The 19926-nt window shown below is 38.0% G+C and overlaps 1 protein-coding gene across 1 annotated transcript in view; it reads left to right on the forward strand.

Annotated features, from left to right (window-relative positions):
- Positions 1-18620, forward strand: part of Twsg1 (twisted gastrulation BMP signaling modulator 1) — a 55773-nt gene extending 37153 nt beyond the window's left edge. Inside the window, exons 4-5 of the mRNA XM_042683694.1 lie at positions 12773-13039; positions 17358-18620. Coding sequence (XP_042539628.1) covers positions 12773-13039; positions 17358-17539 — 449 coding nt within the window. The 3' untranslated portion in view covers positions 17540-18620. The remainder of the gene's footprint in view (positions 1-12772; positions 13040-17357) is intronic.
- The last annotated feature ends 1306 nt before the right edge of the window (positions 18621-19926 follow it).

Genomic DNA, 19926 nt, shown 5'->3' on the forward strand with positions numbered 1-19926 from the left:
AGAGCTGAGGGACAGCGCCCAGGCCCAGAGTTCAGGCCCCACGACTGGACCAAAAAAAAAGAAAAAAGAAATACAAATATCTAACCTGAAACTCGAGCTCAGGTGGATGCCATGGAAAGCCAAGTAGTAAGAACCTAGCACAAATCAAGAAACATCCGACTTATTACTCAGAAAGAGGAAAAATATCAACAATAAAAAAACAGCAGAAGTAGCCATATTGTTATCTGATAAAATAATAGACTTCATGTTTTTAAAAAAAGTACGAAGAGGGGGGCTGGGAAGGTGGCTTAGTGGTAGAGCGCTTGCCTTGCATGCTCGAGGCCCTGGGTTTGATTCCTCAGCACCACATAAGCAAAAATAAAAAAGCCAGAAGTGGCGCTGTGGCTCAAGTGGTAGAGAGCTAGCCCTGAGTTGAAGAGCTGAGGGAAAGTGCCCAGGCCCAGAGTTCAGGCCCCACGACTGGACCCCCCCAAAAAAAAACAAGTACAAAGGGGAAAAAGAAGGTCACATAATAACAGGGAATGGTCCATGAGCAAAAAATTACAGTGGTCCATATATGTGCACCAAATGATGGAGCACCTAAATATATTAAGCACTTAGACTTACAAAATATGACAGACCACAACACAATAATAGTGGGAGACTCTTAACACTCCACTGCCATCACAGGACAGGTAAGCCAAACAAAAGGTCAGCAAAGAAGCCCCTGATCAAGTGACCCCAAAACCCAAGTGGACTTAATGGGCATTCACCAAGTAGTATTTCACCCAACAACCACACAATTCACATTCTCCTCAGCAGCCCATGGAACACTGTCCAAGATTTATCATATTCTAGGACACACAACAAGGCTAACAGATCTGATCACAATGGAATTAAACTAATTTTAGCAACAAAACATGCTGTAGAAAACACTCAAACACTGGACACTGAACAACACACAACATATGGATCACTAAAGAAATAAAGGAAGAAACCAGAAATTTCTTACAATTCAATAAAAATGAGAACACATCATACTGGAACCCTGGGATACAGCAAAAGAAGTGTTGAGAGGAAAGTTCATAGCTCTAAGCATGTACATAAGGAAAACAGAAACAGCTCTAGTAAATAATTACGTGATGCAACTAAAGCTGCTAGAAAAACAGGAACAAACTGCTAGATGGGGAGAGATAGTTAAGATAGGGCAGAAGTTAATAAAATAGAGACTAAAAAGACCATACATAAAATCAATGAAACAAAAAGCTGGGTTTTTTTTTAAGCAATCAATACAATAGATGGAACACTAGTTAAATTGATGGCAAGACTCAAATCAAAATTAGAGATGCCAAAGGAAACATTACAACAAACATCCAAGAACTCCAAAAGATTATGAAGATTACTTTGAAAGCCTATATTCAACTAAGATGGAAAATCAAGTAGAAATGGATACATTTCTAGAGTCATACAAATGGTTTTAGTTGAACAAAGAAGATAGAAACCATTAAAAAGAGCCATAACACACAATAAGATTGAGGAAGTAATCTGGGGTCTTTCCACAAGGAAAAGCTTAGATCCTCACAGGTTCATTGCTGAATTCTATAAAACTTTTGAAAGTTAAACTAACACTGGTACTCCTCAAAGTTTTCAGTGAAATAGAACATGAAGGATCAATTTCAAACTATTTTTGAAGCCAGAATCACACACATCCCAAAATCATGAAGGGCTCTAATGAAAAGAAAAGAATTGTAGTCCAATATATGATAAACAAGAATGCAAAGCTCTTCAAGAAAATACTAGCCAGCAAAATTCAGCAAATGATCATACATTATGATCAAGTAGATTTTATCCCAGAGATACAAGGCTAGTTTAACATATATTAAATCAATAAGCATAATACATCACATTAACAGAGCCTAAAATAAAAACCACATGATAATTTCAATAGATGCAGAAAAAAAGCCTTTGACAAAAATCCAATATCCATTCATGTTAAAAATCCCAGAGAAACTAGGAATAGGAAGAGCAAACCTCAAAATAATAAAAGTAATATAATGACAGACCAACATCATACTGAACAATGAAAATCTAAAAACATTTTCTCTAAAATCAGACACATGGGAAGGATTTCCACTCCTTCTACTCCTCTTCAATATAGTTCTGGAATTCCTGGACAGACCAATAAGGCATAAAAAGACATAAAAGGGATTCACATAGAAAAAGAAGAAGTCAAACTATTCCTATTTACAGATGACATGATCTTATGTCTAAAGATTGTAAAGGACTCCATCCCCAAGCTCCTAGAGCTGATCAATAACTTGGGCAAAGTAGCAGGATACAAAATTAGCCCAGAAAAATCAGCAGCCTTTCTGTATACCAACAGTACATAAGCAGAGAGAGAAATCAGTAAAACAACTCCAAAAACAACAACAAAATCTTGCAATAAACCTAACCAAGGAAGCAAAAGACCTTTAAAACAACAATAAAGGGGCTGGGAAGGTGGCTCAGTGGTAGAGCGCTTGCCTTGCATGCCTGAGACCCTGGGTTCGATTTCTCAGCACCACATAAGCAAAAAGAAAAAAGCTGGAAGTGGCGCTATGGCTCAAGTGGTAGAGCGCTAGCCTTGAGCTGAAGAGCTGAGGGACAGCGCCCAGGCCCAGAGTTCAGGCCCCACGACCGGACCAAAAAAAAAAAAAAAACAATAAAAATTTGAAGAAAGAAATTAAAGATGACATCAGAAAATGGAAAGACCTTCCACATTCATGGATAGGTAGAAGTAATATGGCCATACTGCCAGAAGTAGTCTACAAAATTAATGCCATATGCATCAAAATCCGATTGAAGTTCTTTATGAGATAAAACAACCAAAATATCGTGTGGAACAACCAAAGACCTATAATAATCAAAGCAATGCTAGGCAGAAAAGGCATTGCTCATGATATCACAATCCCAGACCTGAAGCTCTACTATAGAGCTATAATAACAAAACCAAGTTGGTGTTGGCACAGAAATAGACCCAAAGATCAATGGAACAGACTAAAAGACCCAGATACAAAGCCATATACTTAAAGTAGTCTGATATTTGATAAGAGAGCCAAAGATATACAATGGGGAAAAAAGATTGCCTCTTCAATAATTGGTGTTGGGATAACTAGGTATCCATATGCAGAAAACAAAAAGTGGATCCCTGTGTGTCACCATGTACTAATATCAACTCAAAGTGGATAAAAGACCTCAAAGTTAGCCCTGAATCTTTGAAATTACTGCAAGAGAGAGTAGGAGAAGCACCAGAACTTATAGGCATAGGCAGAAACTTTTGAAAAGAGTTCCAGGGGCATAGCAGATAGGAGAGAGACTTGACAAATGGGCTTACATCAAAATAAAAAGTTTCTGCACAGCAAAGGACATAGTTACTAAACTGAAAAGACAGACAACAGACTGGGATAAAGTCTTTACCAGCAATACATCTGACAAAGGCCTAATATCCAAAATATGCAAGGAGCTCAAGAAAATAACCCTTCCCAAGTCGAATAAACAAATCACTAAATGGGTAAAGTAGCTAAGGGGAGACTTCTTAGAAGAAGAGATAAGAATGGCAAAGAAACATGAGGAAATGCTCAACATCACTGATCATAAAGGAAATGCAAACCAAAACAATTCTGAGATTCCTTGTCACCTCAGTTAGATTGGCCAACATCATGAATTCGAACAACAAATGTTGGCAGGGATGTGGGGAAAAAGAACCCTATTGCACTGTTGATGAGAATGTAAACTAGTATACTATAACAGTATATAACATATAGTATACTATAACAGTATAGAGGTTCCTCAAAAAATAGCAAAGTTGTGGAAACAGCCCAGGTGCCCTACAATATACAAGTGAAGTGAAAAAATGGAAATTTACACAGACATTAGAAAGAATATTATTATGTAATTTGCAGGAAAATGGATAGACCTAGAATAAATCATGTTAAATGAGGTAAGCCAAGCTCAGAGAGACAAACAGCACGTGTTTTCTCTTTCATATGTGGAATCTAGATCTAAAATACATCAGGACATGTTAAATTATACAGGAAAATAAGCATTCACATACAGTGAGACTGAAGTTGGATACAGAACACAGGCGCAATGCCTATGTGCCTCTAATCATTTAAAATAATATTTATCAAAATGAGCTCCAGGAAATGAAGCAAGAAGTTTGTTTCTTTTTTGTTGTTTTTCTTTTCTCTTTTGTCTTTTTTGTTCACTTATGTGTCTTTGGGAGGGTAAAGGGACCACAGAAATGAAGTGAAAAAGAGTGAACAAATGTAGCAGTTGTTCTCACTAGACACTATGCTGAAAATGAACTATACAACTTGTGAGTAGGGATGGGAGGGAGAAACTGGGAAGGAGCAAGCAAAGGTGTGACATTGTCCAAAAAGAAATGTACTCATTACCTTACTTATAGAACCTAAACTCTTTGTATATCACCTTTATAATAACCCCCCCCCCCCAAAAAAGGAAGAAAAGAATGCTCTCGTATCCTTTAATCATGGGAGAAAAGTCAGGGACCTAAAGGTTTTACTTTCTACAGAATTGTCATGCTTCTTTCTAGTTATTGCTCCTAACCTCTGAATCTTCCATATTCCTCTGTGAAGAAACTCCACCTTACTTATCTTTAGATGGTTGGTTATTTGGAGATGGAGCTTCTAAATTTGTTTTTCTTGCTATTTTGTAGAGTTCTTTATTTTATATTAACATTATTTACTTATACAGGGGGTGTCTCATGTCTGTATATAATGTACTTTGTTCAGACTCATTGTCTCCATCACTCTCCTCTCTCTCTCCTCCCTCAGCCCTGCATCAGCTCCTTTCTCCTTGTAGTAGTAAGTTCTTCAAGAACCAGAGCAGAAGTATCTTTTTCTCAGTCCCTTTATGTTCATCTTGAAACCAAATGATTATGACTCAAAATGTGAGCCATTATTGCATTAAACTATCTAAGAGAGGCAGTTTATTCTATGCTCTTGATAACTATATTTGTATGTTGGATACAAAAAGGAACTAGATTATTTTAGTGCATTGAATGAAAATTAACATATACAATAAAAGTTATATTAAACTATAACATATACATGTAAGCATTTAATTCAACTACTTGAAAATATGTTTTGGTGTGAATGTTTGTAGAGTATGTATGTGTCACATATGTGTTAAATATGAATATATGTTTTATACATATATATACATGTGTGTTTTATATGCATATACTTATATATATGCATAAACACGTATGGATAATATTGTCAGTTCATACTAAGATTACAAGATCTGAGCCAGACACTGGAGACTCCCTCCTGTAGTTCTATCTACTCAGAAGATTGAGAATCAGAAGATAGCAATTCAAAGCCAAGCCCAGGCAGAAAGGGCTATGAAACTCCATCTCTAGAATGACCAGCAAAAAGCTAAGTTGGCAGTGTGGCTCGAGTGGTATAGCATCAACCAAGCAAGCAAAGGAGAGACCCAAAGTTCAGACTCTAGTACTGGTAAAAAAACAAAAACTAAAAAGAAATTATAAGATCTCTATTGCTCTTGAGTGAATATTTGTAATGCATTTAAGCTGAAGTTATTGGTTTCTAACATTAGTGGTTACCTGTATGCTTTATGATAAATTAATGAGACTATCAAAAGTTAAAATTTCTGTATTCTGAAATACTTGCTGATGGGCTGGGAAGGTGGCTCTACCACTGTAGAGCGCTTGCCTTGCATGCCTGAGGCCTTGGGTTCAATTCCTCAGCACCACATAAGCAAAAAGAAAAAAAGTACTTGCTGAAAATATAAGTGCAAATACTGTGTTCCCAGGTCACTTGAAATAATTTTCTGAGTAGTTATAAAACCCACTTGTTTATTTTTGCTTGTTAGCAATTTTTAGCAATTGTTTCTTTTCTACTTTATTTTATATGAAATATTTACACAATGACAAAAAATGTTCATAGCAATGGTTAAAACTTAGTGACAGAAACAGAGACCTCAGTTAAAGAACCAAGATTGGCAGAACATGAACGTGTGTGTGTGTCTGTGTCTAATATATATTTAGAGAGAGGGAGAGAAAGAGACAGAAAGACAGAACAGGAGAACAAAGTTGGAGATCTATAATTCCTAATTTCAAGGTAACTTCAAGATTTATAGTAAAGCTAATCCAAATAGTGTGGTGGTGACAAAAAAAAATACACAATTAGGTTAATGTGGAATAGAGACCAGAAATAGACCAGTATACATGTAGTCAAATGATTGTTGACAGACAAGCAAAGAAATGCATTGGGGTAAAAATACTCTTTTCAACAAATGCTGCAAGAACAACTGCATTTCACCAAGTAAAATAATGAATATGCAGATTATATGCCATTCTGAAAAATTAATTCAAAATGGGTTACAGAACTAAATTCAAACATAACATAAAACTTCTAGAAGATAGTATAAAGAATATGGATGATCTTGTTTTTTGCAGTGATTTTAGGTACCACATTAAAGGCACAATAAATGAAAATTAAAAAATCGATCAATTATACTTTGTTAAAATTTACATTTTCTACTTTATAAAAACACATAATCCTAGCAACTCAAAAGAATAAGATCTGAACATCCTGGTTTGAAGCCAACCTGGGCAGACAAGTCCCAGAGACTCTTATCTCTAATTTAACCGACAAAATCCTGGAAATGGAGATATGGGTCAAGTTGTAGGATGTCAGCCTTGAGTAGAAGAGGGTACGCAAGAGCACAAGGCCCTGGGTTCAAGCTTCAATACTCACCTACCCGTCCCCCTCCCCCCACATACACATACCACTACACTATGCACACAAAAGACACTTTTTTTGGTTAGTCTTTGGGCTTGAACATGGGCCTGGCTTCTGTCCCTGTGCTTTTTTGCTTAAGGCTACTGTTCTACCACTTGAACCACAGCTCCACTTGTGGTTTTCTGGTGGTTAATTGGAGATAAGAACCTCATGGACATTCCTTCCCATGATCTCCAAGATTGCTGGCTTTGAACTACAATCTTCATATCTAAGTAGTTAGGTTTACAGGCATAAGCCACCCACCAGCATCTGGCTTAAAAGACATTTTCAAGGGAATGAAAATACTGGTGGCAGACTAGACCTGTATTTCTCAAAATTATTAGAAAGTGGATAAGAAAAACAAAGGAGAGAGTGAATTTTATAAAAATATACTATATATTCACATATGGAATTAAGCACACCTTTGTACAATTAATAAATACTGATTTTATTTACTTATGTATGTATTTATTTTTGCCAACCCTGGGGATTGAACTCAGGGCCTACGTGCTGTCCATGAGCTTCTTTGTGCTCAAGACTAGCTCTCTACCACTTGAGCCACAGTGCTACTTCTGGATTTTTCTGAGTAGTTTATTGGAGATGAGAGTCTCACAGACTTTTGCCCTGTCTGGCTTCAAACTATGATCCTCAGATCTCAGCCTCCTGAGTAGTTATGATTATAGGCATGAGCCACAGTGCCTGGCAAATAGTGATTTTTAAAATGGAGTTTGATCCTTTCCAACTTGGGCCCAACAGAATGGCTCCCACAAAGAAGCATGAGAAGAATATGAGCCATTAATCATTAGTGAAGTGGTGACCTGAGAATACACTATCAACATGCACAAGCACATCCATCCACCAAGTGGGCTTTACAAAACATGTCACTTGTGCTCTCAAATAGTGCAGAAGCTTGCCATGAAAGATATGGGGACTCTATGTGTGCACAAGGATACCAGGCTTAAAAAAGCTGTCTGTGCCAAAGGAATAAGGAATGTCCCTTATCAGATCCATATGTAGTTATCCAGAAAATATGAGGGTGGAGATTCACCAAAAAACCATAATCTATGTCCCTGTTGCCATGTACAGTCAATGTGAATGAGAACTAACCCGTGAGTGTCAAATAAAGCTACAAAAAATTTTTTAAGAAAAAGAAAATAAAAGTTTGAGGTCAGTCTGCACTATATAATAAGGCCCAGTCTCTAAATAAGTAAACTAGATTGATGACAAAATGAGGATAATGTAATCCTGTATAAAAGAAATGGAATTTTCTCAGTGGAAGTATCCTAGACTTTAGTCTTCAGCAGTGCAAAAAAAAAAGGAAAGAAAGAAAAGAAAAGAAAAAAAAATGCCCATGTACACCATTCTTTTCTTAGATTTGCTGGGGAAAAAAAAAAGGAAGAGCACTGGGAAGGTGGCTCTGTGATAGAGTACTTGCCTTGCATGCATGAGGTCCTGGGTTCAATTCCATAGCACCACATAAGCAGAAAAAGCCAGAAGTGACACTATGGCTCAAGTGGTAGAGCGCTAGCCTTGAGCTGAAAAGCTGGGGGACAGCGCCCAGGCCCAGAGTTCAAGCCCCACAACTGACCAAAAAAAAAAAAAAAAGAACCTTAAGAGTTTTATTTGAAGTACGTTGAATTATAGATCAATTTGTTGAGAATGATACAATTTTAATATTGTTAATACTTTCTTTTAATGTCTTTACTTCCTTAATGTTGTTCAATGAATATTGTGAAAACAAAACCATTTAAAGTGTTTTTCAGTTCATTAAAAAGAAGACCAAACAAGGGCAATATGTTTTGTAAGTACTATAAATTTTAGAAACTCAAATGAGTCTTTACTTGGGGTGAATGAGTTTTAGACTTTTCTACCTAGATTCATTTTTAGTAGTATATTAGGAAGAAAAAAAAGATGATCCTTATAGCTTAGCATTATTTATAATATATACTGTGTTATTAGCTAGAATTTTGCCTAATAAAACTTTTTTGTTGTTGTGGAGCTTGAACTCAGGGCCTGGGTGCTGTCCCTGAGCCTTTTTGCTCCAGGCTAGTGCTCTACCATTTGAGCCACAGCTCCAGTACTAGTTTTTGAGTGATTAATTGAAGATAAGACTCTAATGGACTTTCTTGCCTGGGATTGCTTTGAAACCATGATCCTAAGATCTCAGCCTCATGAGTAGCTAGGATTAAAGGTGTGAGCCACCAGCACCAGGCTCAATTTTTTATTTTTTCATGTTTTTTATTGTAAAAATAGTGTACAGAGGGGTTACAGTTACATGAGTAAGGTAATGAATACATTTCCTATCGAGCATTGTTATACCTCCTCCTTTGTTTTTCCCCTACCATCTCTTCCCTCCCCAACTCCCCCCTCCTCCCACAAATTGTAAAGTTCGTTTTCAACATAGTGTCTTGTACATCTCTTTGTTACAATGGGTAAACCTATATCCTTATTTCAGCATTTTGTTATTTTTTTCCCCTCCCCAAATTAGAAAAATGTATATAAAAGATGCGGGGCACCAACATCAAATACAGTGAAAACAGAGGTTATACCATGGGGGAAGAACATACAAAAGAAACAAAAAAAAAATCACATAGTAAATTTTAAATACATTAAAAACAATAGCAAGAAAGAAAAAACAAGTCCTGTCTCTATCTTGGGGTTCATTTCACTTAACATTATCTTTTTTTTTTTTGGTTGGTCGTGGGGGCTTGAACTCTGGGCCTGGACGTTGTCCCTGAGCTCTTCAGCTCAAGGCTAGCACTCTACCACTTGAGCCACAGTACCACTTCCGATTTTCTCAGTGGTTTATTGGAGATAAGAGTCTCACAGTCTTTCCTGCCCGGGCTGGCTTTGAACCGCTATCCTCAGATCTCAACCTCCTGAGTAGCTAGGATTACTAGTGTGAGCCACTGGTGCCCAGCCACATCATCTTATATGGTAATATGTACATAGCTTTTGACTTTTTCTGCTTGTCCTAGACTTAAACTAGTTACTGCAGATAAGGGAAACCATGGGACCTATGTTTCTTTGGGCCTGGCTTACTTCACTTAATATAATTTTTTCCAAGTCTTTCCATTTCCTAACACATGGACGATGTCATTCTTTCTGATGGAGGCATAGAATTCCATTGTGTGTGTGTGTGTGTGTCTGTCTGTGTGTGTCTGTGTGTGTATATCACATTTTCTTGATCCATTCATCTACTGAGGGGCATCTGGGTTGGTTTCATATCTTAGCTGTGATAAATAATGCTGCAATAAACATAGTTGTGCTGGTAGCTTTAGTATAGCCTTGTTTGTGATCATTTGGGTTAATGTCCAAAAGTGGAATTGCTAGGTCATAGGGGAGCTCTATGTGGAGTCTTTTTAGAACTCAAAAACTAAAGCCCCCAACAACAAATCCTCAAAGAAACGACTGCCCGATAAATAAGTGGGCTAAAGACTTAAAGAGAAACTTCTCTGAAGAGGAAATAACAATGGCCAATAGACTCAACTTCTCTAGCCATAAAAGAAATGCAAATCAAAACAACATTGAGATACCACCTCACCCCAGTTAGAATGGCTATAATCAAGAACTCTAACAACAACCGATGCTGGAGGGGGTGTGGCGAAAAGGGAACCCTACTGCATTGTTGGTGGGAGTGCAAACTTGTTCGATTTTTTTTTAAATGTCACAACAGCAGTCTCTTAATTGGATTTAGTCAAATAAGTTTGGTAACATAGAAATAGTTAATGATTGTATATCTCTTAATACACCAAGCCTTTTCTAGGTATTTCCTCCAGTCCTTACAAAAACAAAACAAAAAAAAAACCTAAGGAATTTGAAGTTGTTATTCCTTATCTGTCCTCATGAGGAACTGAGTCCAGAAAATTTAAATGACCTCTTTAAAGTCAGATTGCTACTGTGGAGTCAAGACCCATGCTATGAACCATTATACTACATGCCTGCTTGTATGTTACATGTTATATTCAGTTTCTTGTGAACATGAAGGTGAAATGGTTGTCCATCCAAAAATCACATCATAGCACTATAGCTTTCTTCTATATTTATTGTAATCATTACTCTTTTCTTCTCTTCTCAGATGTACTTAAGGCCCTTATAATGTTACCTCCACAGAAGTGTGCTCAGTCTTCACTGAGAGGCCTTGTATAAGTATGGAAATCCTGAGAGAATCAGTGGTTTTTTATTTATAATATATGTATGTGATACGGGGTTTGAACTCAGGTACTCACCCTTGCCAGGCAGGTATTGTACCACTTAAGCCACTGAATGCCAATGACTTACTCCTATAATCCTAGCTACTTGGGGTATCTGAGAATTTAAAGAATTAAAGTTTGAAGCCAGCCTGGGCAGGCAAATCTACGTGATTCTTATTTCTAATTAACCAGCCTAAAGCTGGAACTGGGGCTGGGAAGGTGGCTCAGTGGTAGAGCGCTTGCCTTGCATGCCTGAGGCCCTGGGTTTGATTCCTCAGCACCACATAAGCAAAAAAAGGAAAAAAAAGCTGGAAATGGCGCTGTGGCTCAAGTGATAGAGCGCTAGCCTTGAGCTGAAGAGCTGAGGGACAGCGCCCAGGCCCAGAGTTTAGGCCCCACGACCAGAACCCCCCCCCAAAAAAAAGAATGTTACAAAAGATTTTAGACATAATAATAGCTAGGCCCAGTAGAGTTTTTCAACTACCAATTCAGTTGCCAATTCTCTCTAGTCATATTCTTTTAAATTTTTAACTCATTTTGAAATAAATTCAAAACTAGAAGAAACTTGCCACAAGGGTAAAAGGGATTCCTTTAGTAACATTTTTTACTGAGTTGCTCTATTGCTCAGTCTCCCTTGTTCTATTCTTCCTGTGTATACACTTGCAGTTACGTTTTACATACACTCTGTAGAGCAAAGCAGGTTTTAGTCTGAAGTTCAGTCTGAATTTTCCAACAACACATTCTACCAACTATCATACATCCCTCCCAATTAAAAAGCCAGCATTGCCACAAAAAAAAAAAAAAATGGAAACACCATTCAGATTTCTCTAGCTCTCTCAACACTTCTTTTTTTTTTGGTTCAAGATACTGTCTAGGATTATGTGATGAGTTGTCATGTCTCTTCAGTCATGTACTTTGGACTTTTCCCATAATTTTTCCCTTGACGGTTTTAGAGTTCAGGCATTTCATTGTAACGGGTAGCCCACAATCTCTGTCTACTAGATGGATCTTTACTAATAACCAGACTTAAAAGCACACATTCTGGGCAACACTATCACCAAAATGACACTAGATACCTGTCTGTGGTGACACACAGCATCCAACCTATCCTATCACTAGTAGTGTAATCATACTTATAGGTACAGGATTTCTTGTCCACATACAAGTCAACAAGTACTTTGTGGAGTTCTCTAAGGTGACACCAATATATTCTTCATCAAAATTCACCCTCTACCCTTAGCATCCATGGATGAATTTGTCAGTGGATATTATCAAAAGCCTTTGTGATGGTGCCAAATGGTACTTTGCTGTTTCCTTCAGTCTTTGTACCTTTATCAGCTAATACAGACGAACTTCTTCTTGTCTTCCACTTGCTCACTTTTTCAATAATAGAGATACCCACAAAAATCCTGCCGATTCACAAGGTAGTAAGTAATCTAATGTTATCATCTATTTAGTCCGTGGGAGCCCCTTCTGAATGACTGTTGTATCTTTTATTCATTCAGCACTTCTTTGCTTTCTGTTTCTGGCTCACTGTATACTTGTGCTGCTCCAGCTCTGAAATTACTCATTTCTCCAAGGAGTTTACAGGGTCTGGGTTTTCAGTTTGCTCAAAGCTATTTGAGTAAGTATCATCAGGCCATTTCAGGAAAAAAATACAAACAAAACAAACTACATACAATGTTAGAAGTCACAGAACTTTTAATATGTGGAGTTTTCATGGCTTAGCAGTAACAAGACCCAGATGTCACAGTCAGTAAGATAGACTTTTATTCTCTTTGCCTCTTCCAGGTATGTGCAATCCTCGAAATTACAGTGACACTCCTCCCACTTCAAAGAGCACAGTAGAGGAGCTGCATGAGCCTATCCCATCCCTTTTCCGGGCACTCACAGAAGGAGACACCCAGTTGAATTGGAACATCGTTTCTTTCCCTGTTGCAGAAGAACTTTCACATCATGAGAATCTGGTTTCATTCTTGGAAACTGTGAACCAGCCTCATCATCAAAATGTGTCTGTTCCTAGCAATAATGTTCATGCACCTTATTCCAGTGATAAAGGTACCTGCTAGAGCTGTCTTCCTGTTTGGGCCTCTCATTGGTTCTATGATAATGTATGAAATCTTATTATTTTCTGGAACCACTTTTTGGTTTTAAACTGTAGTTTTATATAGATTCTAGATTTCTATGACCCTGAGTAGATGGGGCTTTTCAGCATGTCAGCAAAACTCCTCCATACCTCTGGAGGCTTTGTTGGCAAAATAGGTGACTATTCTTAATTCTTTTCTTTTCATAAGATGGTATTCATGCTCCTTACCTAAAGCAGCCATCCCAGTGTCCCATGAAGTCAGGTTTTTATAATAGCATTGATGCTGCAAATGGTGCTACAGTTATCAGCTAAAATTGTTTGTGTGTGTTTGCCATTCCTAGGGCTTGAACTAAGTGCCTGAGCCATCTCTGAGCTTCTTTTGCTCAAGGTTATCACTCTGCCAATTAAGCCACCTCTCTACTTTGAGCTTTTTGTTATTTTCATTGTAGATAGTGCTCAGGCCTATAATCCTAGCTATGGAGGGGTATAGTTCAAAGCCAGCCCAGCAGGAAAATCTATGAGACTCTTATCTCCAATTAACTAGCAAAACACTGAAAGTAGAGCTATGACTCAAGTGGTATAGTGCTAGCCTTGAGCAAAAAACTCAGGAACAACACTCAAGCCTTAAGTTCGAGTCCCAGAACCAACACACACAATAAATTTACCAATGCAAAAAGGGACTAGAGGTGTGACTTAGAGATAGAACACCTGCCTACCAAGTGTGAGGCCTTGAGTTCAAACTTGAGTTCTGAAGGAAAAAGCATAAGATTATGATGTATCAATAGGATAATTTATATTTTTCTTTGTCTAGTTGTACCCTCTCTTACAGTACTAACTATATGAAAAAGAATACAGCTTTGGAATTAATAATGAAAGCAAAACAGGCTTTTCCTCCACTATACCAGGGTTTGAACTCCTCAGAGGTTTTTATTTGCTTGCTTATTTGGTGAACTACTACTTGAACCACAGCTCTACCCCTGCTTTTTTGCTGCATTAGCCTCAAACAGCCTCCTGTGTTGCTGGGATTAATAGGACCTACAAGTGCTGCCTCAAAATAGGCTTTTGTTAAATGATAGAGTAATTCTTAGGATGAAGGCATGGCTCAAGTGAATCCCTGAGTTCAACCTCCAGTACCATGGTTGGGGGGGAAGGGAGGAGGAGAATATTACCTTTGAAGGCAAAATACTTTATAGGAAACTAATTCCTGCAAATGCAAGCATCTTTTACGACAGCCCATTTTTCCTTCATGCCCCCTTACCTATGTGTATCTTTCTCCAGATAGGAACAGCCACTCCCTCCTCCTCCATGTGTTTGTAGTTCCATCTTACCTATTTTCTACTTAGTTCCTTGGATTTCTTGACTACTCTTTGAGTCCATAATGGCTATCCCATTCTAGGTACAAAGTAAATAATATATGAAATAGATTAGTAGTTCCAGTCACTCGCAAATTCAAACATGTCCACTTTGTTCACTGCCAGTCTCTTTGTTTTTGCCTGCTCTGGTGCTATGCTACCTCTCAATGTCTTTTTTTCTTCCTAGACAAGTGCCATTCTCCCAGTTCTTAATTTTCAGATAGAGTCTTGTGCTAACTTTGCCTAGTCTGTCCTCATACAAAACTACCATACTCCTGTAGACCACCATAATCAGCCTTTTTAAAAAATGCATTTATTTCTTTGAAACAACATCTTACTGGAAACTGTAAGGTCCAGACTGCCCTCAAATTCAAGATCCTTTTTCCTCAATGTCCTGCGCACACAACCCCAGATTTCCTCCCAAATAGTAGTCCTGACATTTTCTTAGTTGGGCTTGCTTCTATCTAGTTCCTAAACACACAATACAATTACCTCCTTCTGGCACTGCTCATTTGTTGCCTGGAAGATTTGCTTTTCATTGTTTCTAATACATGTCTGCTTTCTCTGATAAGCCTTTCCTCAGATACCAGGGAGATTCATTAGTTGTATAAGTGGTTCTGGATAAACAACTGAGTCTTTGCTTATATATTCTCTGTTGATGATTTTTTATTGGCACTTATTTCATGTGCTTTATACTTCTAGCTGGGTGGTTATACTGGTTTAGCCATCAGGAGAATTAAAAATTGAAGTAATAAGCTGAGCATCAGTGCTTCAGGCCTATAATCCTAGCTACTAAGGAGGCTGAGATCTAAGGATCTCCATTCAGAGCCAGCCTGAGCAGGAAACTCTGTGAGACACTCTACCACAAATTATCCAGCAAAAACCTGGAATTGAGAAGTGGCTCAAGAGGTAGAATGGAAAATGCTAAGGGACAGTACCCAAGTCCTGAGTTCAAGCTCCCGTACCAGCACCAAAAATAAAAAAGAAATAATGAAAAGTGATTATTTTGTTTAAAACAAAATCATTATAAATATTATCTCTTCTCTTTTTTTGTCAGAAGTGAGGTAGCTGAACTCAGGGTCTCACACTTGCTTGGCAAGCACTCCACCATTTGAACTACACATCCAGCCCTTTTTGCTTTAGTTATTTTTCAGGTAGAGTATTTTACTTTTTGTATAGGTCAGCCTCAGACTACAATCCTCCTACATATACCTTCTGCATAACTTGTATTACTGGCATATGTCACTATACTCAGGTTTGTTCTTTAAGATAAGGTCTTACTGTTTTGCCCCAGACTGGCCCCAAACCTTGACACTCCTCTCTCTGCTTCCCAAGTAGGTGGGATCATATGCTTGAGTCACTGCACCTGGCCTCACACAAAGAATTTTTTCTCTTCTTTTTTTTTTGTGTCTGTTATAAGGCTTGAACTCAGGGCTTAGGTGCTGTCCCTGAGCTTTTTCACTCAACCTAGTGCTTTACCACTTTGAACCACAACTCTGCTTCAAGTTTTCTGGTGATTAATTTGTGATAAGAGTCTCATGGACTTTCCTGTCCAGGCTGGCTTCAGTGATCTTCAGATCTCTGCCTTCTGAATAGCTAGGATAACAGGCATGAGCCACTAGCATCCATATCTACAAATAATTTTTAATGATTAATGTGTATTGTCAATCACTTTGCATCATTTCAAACGTAAGTTGTTTTGTTTTAGTGTCAATTCTCAGTATAAGCTTAGTGTTAGGGGGCTGGGAAGGTGGCTCAGTGGTAGAGTGCTTGCTTTGCATGCCTGAGGCCCTGGGTTCGATTCCTCAGCACCACATAAGCAAAAAGAAAAAAGCCGGAAGCGGCACTGTGGCTCAAGTGGTAGAGTGGTAGCCTTGAGCTGAAGAGCTGAGGGACAGCGCCCAGGCCCAGAGTTCAGGCCCCACGACCAGATCCCCCCCCCAAAAAAAACAAACAAACAAAAAAGCTTAATGTTAGGTAATTAGTGAGGTAGTAATTAGGTAGCCGATAAAGAGAACACACATAGTATTCAGACAGGAAGAGAAGTTTATTTTACCAAACTGTTTGTCCCCAGCATGCATGATAGAGAGGCATGACCAAAAGGGGCAGGCCAAGGTCGGGCCTGGTTTAAGCAGGGAGGGAAGGTGTGGCCATACTAGATTCAGATATGACCTCAGGGCCTGGGACCCTCCCCCGGTCTGATGGGAGGCATGATGGGGTGGCCCAGGATGTGACCTCCAGATGTGCCAGGTACCTTGGTGTCACAGGTACACAGAGACTTAGCCAAGAGAAGGAAGGAGTCTGCCTTGCCTTCCCAGGGTGGACCTTACACTTAGAACAGTACTTTTTAAGCATCTTTTGGCTAAAGAATTATCTGTGCATAGGAAACCTTATTAGAAATGCCTAACTTAGTAGGTAGTTTTTATGCCAAATAATTAGGTCAAAGTATGAAATCGGATAGAACAGTCTAAGGAAGCACTTTGTCTTCTTTATTTGAACTGGAAGAACTCTCAATATAATTAACAAATGAGTATCTTTTTTTTTTCTTGTCAATTGTGGGGCTTGAACTCAGGGACTAGGTGCTGTCCCTGAGCTCTTTTTGCTCAAAGCTAGCACTTTACCACTCTGAGCCACAGCTCCACTTCTAGTTTCTGAATGGTTAATTAGAGACAAGAGTCTCACAGGGACTTCTTTGCCCAGGCTGACTTTGAACTGTGATCCTCAGATCTCAGCCTCCTAAGTAGCTAGGATTATAGGTTTGAGCCATCAGTACCTGGCCAAATGAGTATCTTTTTTCCTATACCGCATCTCTATCCACTGCAATAAGAGAACTAAGATAAATAACTGTTAATAATATTCAACTGGGTAGCTAAACATTTCCTGGACTTTTTTGTCCTTGTTGTTTTCTCCTGTTGAAATCTTAATTTTTGTTTTTCAGAGCACATGTGTACAGTGGTTTATTTTGATGACTGCATGTCCATACATCAGTGTAAAATATCCTGTGAGTCCATGGGAGCATCCAAATATCGGTGGTTTCATAACGCCTGCTGTGAGTGCATTGGTCCAGAATGTATTGACTATGGTAGTAAGACAGTCAAATGTATGAACTGTATGTTTTAAAGAAGGAAAAGAAATGTAAGTATGAAGCAACTTAGTCAGAAAGAGAGGTATAAGTATGAAAGAGAGAATCTACTCGCATCAGAATGACAACAGGTTATGAAAATGTAAAGAATTTGGAATGAGTTACCTTTAAAGTATAATATATCCAAGGATGTCTTCAGTTACATGATTATAGCTGCTCTTGTTCGGTTTATTGCCCACTAGTAACATATCTTTACCTTTGGATACATGTAAAACTTTGGTCATAAGAGCAACAGGTACACAGAGAATTCCTAAAAGATCTGAGTTTTTAACATAAAGCCTTGATCTTTTCTTCAGTACACAAAAGCTTTCTGTTTTGAAAATTATAGCAGAAAACTGTTAATATGAGCTAAGATTTCCTCGCCTGCTATTGAATATGTCATTCTTCATTGGTGCCTTGTAGTGTTTATTTTATAAGTATAGTAGATATTCAGGTATCATTACTGTGACAATTCACATAAAAATTACCATAAGAAGCTTAAACATCTTTACATTGGTTTTAAAAAGTAAAAGCTTACTATGTTTAAAATTTTAGAAAAAGCTTATGTAGTAGGAGCTATCCCATAATACATACGCTGACAGTGCTTTACTGAAAATTTGTCATTTTCTTCCATTCCCTTCCTGAAGTGCTGATATAGAGTCATTTCTGAATGAATTTCAGGGTATATTACGCCTTTGAAGCTACACTAAATACATGTGAGATTAGGTGAGTAGCCAAGTGAGGCATGTGTTTGAACTAAGATGCCAGCTTTAAGAGCAGTAGAGCTGGGGAATGACTGCCAAATTGGATTCCACATAGGTCCCAAGGGAAGAACTTATAGTCCTATAGGGAGCAGCATAGCTAAAGGGTGAAGATGTACTGGGGGAAGAAACTGGCCCAGCATTAACAAGTTGGTGCCTGGTTCTGTAGACAGTGTGTGATCAGAGGGAAACTGAAGATGTATGTGTCAACTAGAGTGAAAATGCCGGGAGCTGTAAAAGGAACAACTTACAACTATTTATGTTAATTGTTTTGGTCATTTTGTAATTTTTCATTTAGTAAATTTCTATCTGGATATGATATTTGTTTTAAATATGTATCATTATACTGGGAAACTAGAATGATCTTCATTCAAAATATACTACAGAACTATGTAATCAGCTTTTGTTACAATGTTTCATCAGAAATAAGCTGAAGTGCTATATGCCCTTTATAGGAATAAAACCCCACCTTCAAGAGTGAATCTAAGACAGTAATATCTCTATTATACAGATAGTTTTATGGATTGCCAGTGTTTCTAGGACATATGTAAATTACAAGTAATTTTTTAGAACTTCTTTATAGTGCATATTTTAGATATAAAAATAGATAATGCTTTTGGATACATTTGTGTATTCATCATTTGAACACTAGTTGTAAGATCATTTGTAACACTATAATTAACTGTTATAAAAATTAAAGCCCTGATATCCTTCTTGCTCTTTCCAATAATTCTAATAAATATCAAAGTACTTCAGCCTTTTTTCTTTTTTATAAATTGGTCGTGGGGCTTGAACTCTGGGCCTGGGCGCTGACCTTCAGCTCTTCAGTGCAAGGCAAGTGCTCTACCACATGAGCCACAGGACCACTTCTGGTTTTCTGGTGGTTTATTGGAGATAAGAGGCTCACGGACTTTCCTGCCAGGGCTGGCTTTGAACCAGGATCCTCAGATCTCAGCCTTCTGAGTAGCTAGGATTACAGGCGTGAGCCACCAGCACCCGGCCTACTTCGGTCTTTTAAGAGGCTGAGTTAGCTCATGGATATAATTGATACTTAGACATTAGCATGTCCTTGCTTAATTTTTTTACCTAAAGGATATTTGTTTAAAAGGACCTGAAACATTTTAGCTCCCTTTATCATTAGCACCCATCATGTGGAAGGTTTTCTTGAACTTGAGAATTCTTTTTAAATAAAGGAATCTGCAACTAGCTTTTTCATTTGTTTTGCTCATTAACAAGTGATGTCACACTCATGACTAGAGGAATATTTCTGTGTTTACTAGCAACATGGTGTGTGTTTTCTTAATAACATTTTAACTACATTTGTGATCACCTTAAAAATTTAAATACAGTGTCTTTTTCCCACTCCCTACATTTCTCCATGATTTTTTTTGGGGGGGGGGGGGCGGGGGGAGTGAGAGATAGACCTGGATGCTGTCACTGAGCTTTTTTGCTCAAGGGTAGTATTCTACTGCTTGAGTCACAACTCCACTTAGAGCTTTTTGTTTTTCCTGTGGTTAACTGGAGAAAAGTTTCAAGAACTTTCCTGCTTGGACTGACTTTAAATTGTGATCCTCACAATTGTTCAGTAGCTATGTGAATATGAACATATAAAATTATACTTATTG

Source organism: Dipodomys spectabilis, unplaced genomic scaffold (genome assembly GCF_019054845.1).
Source record: "Dipodomys spectabilis isolate Male_0828 unplaced genomic scaffold, ASM1905484v1 ptg000083l, whole genome shotgun sequence".
Lineage (NCBI taxonomy): Eukaryota > Metazoa > Chordata > Mammalia > Rodentia > Heteromyidae > Dipodomys > Dipodomys spectabilis.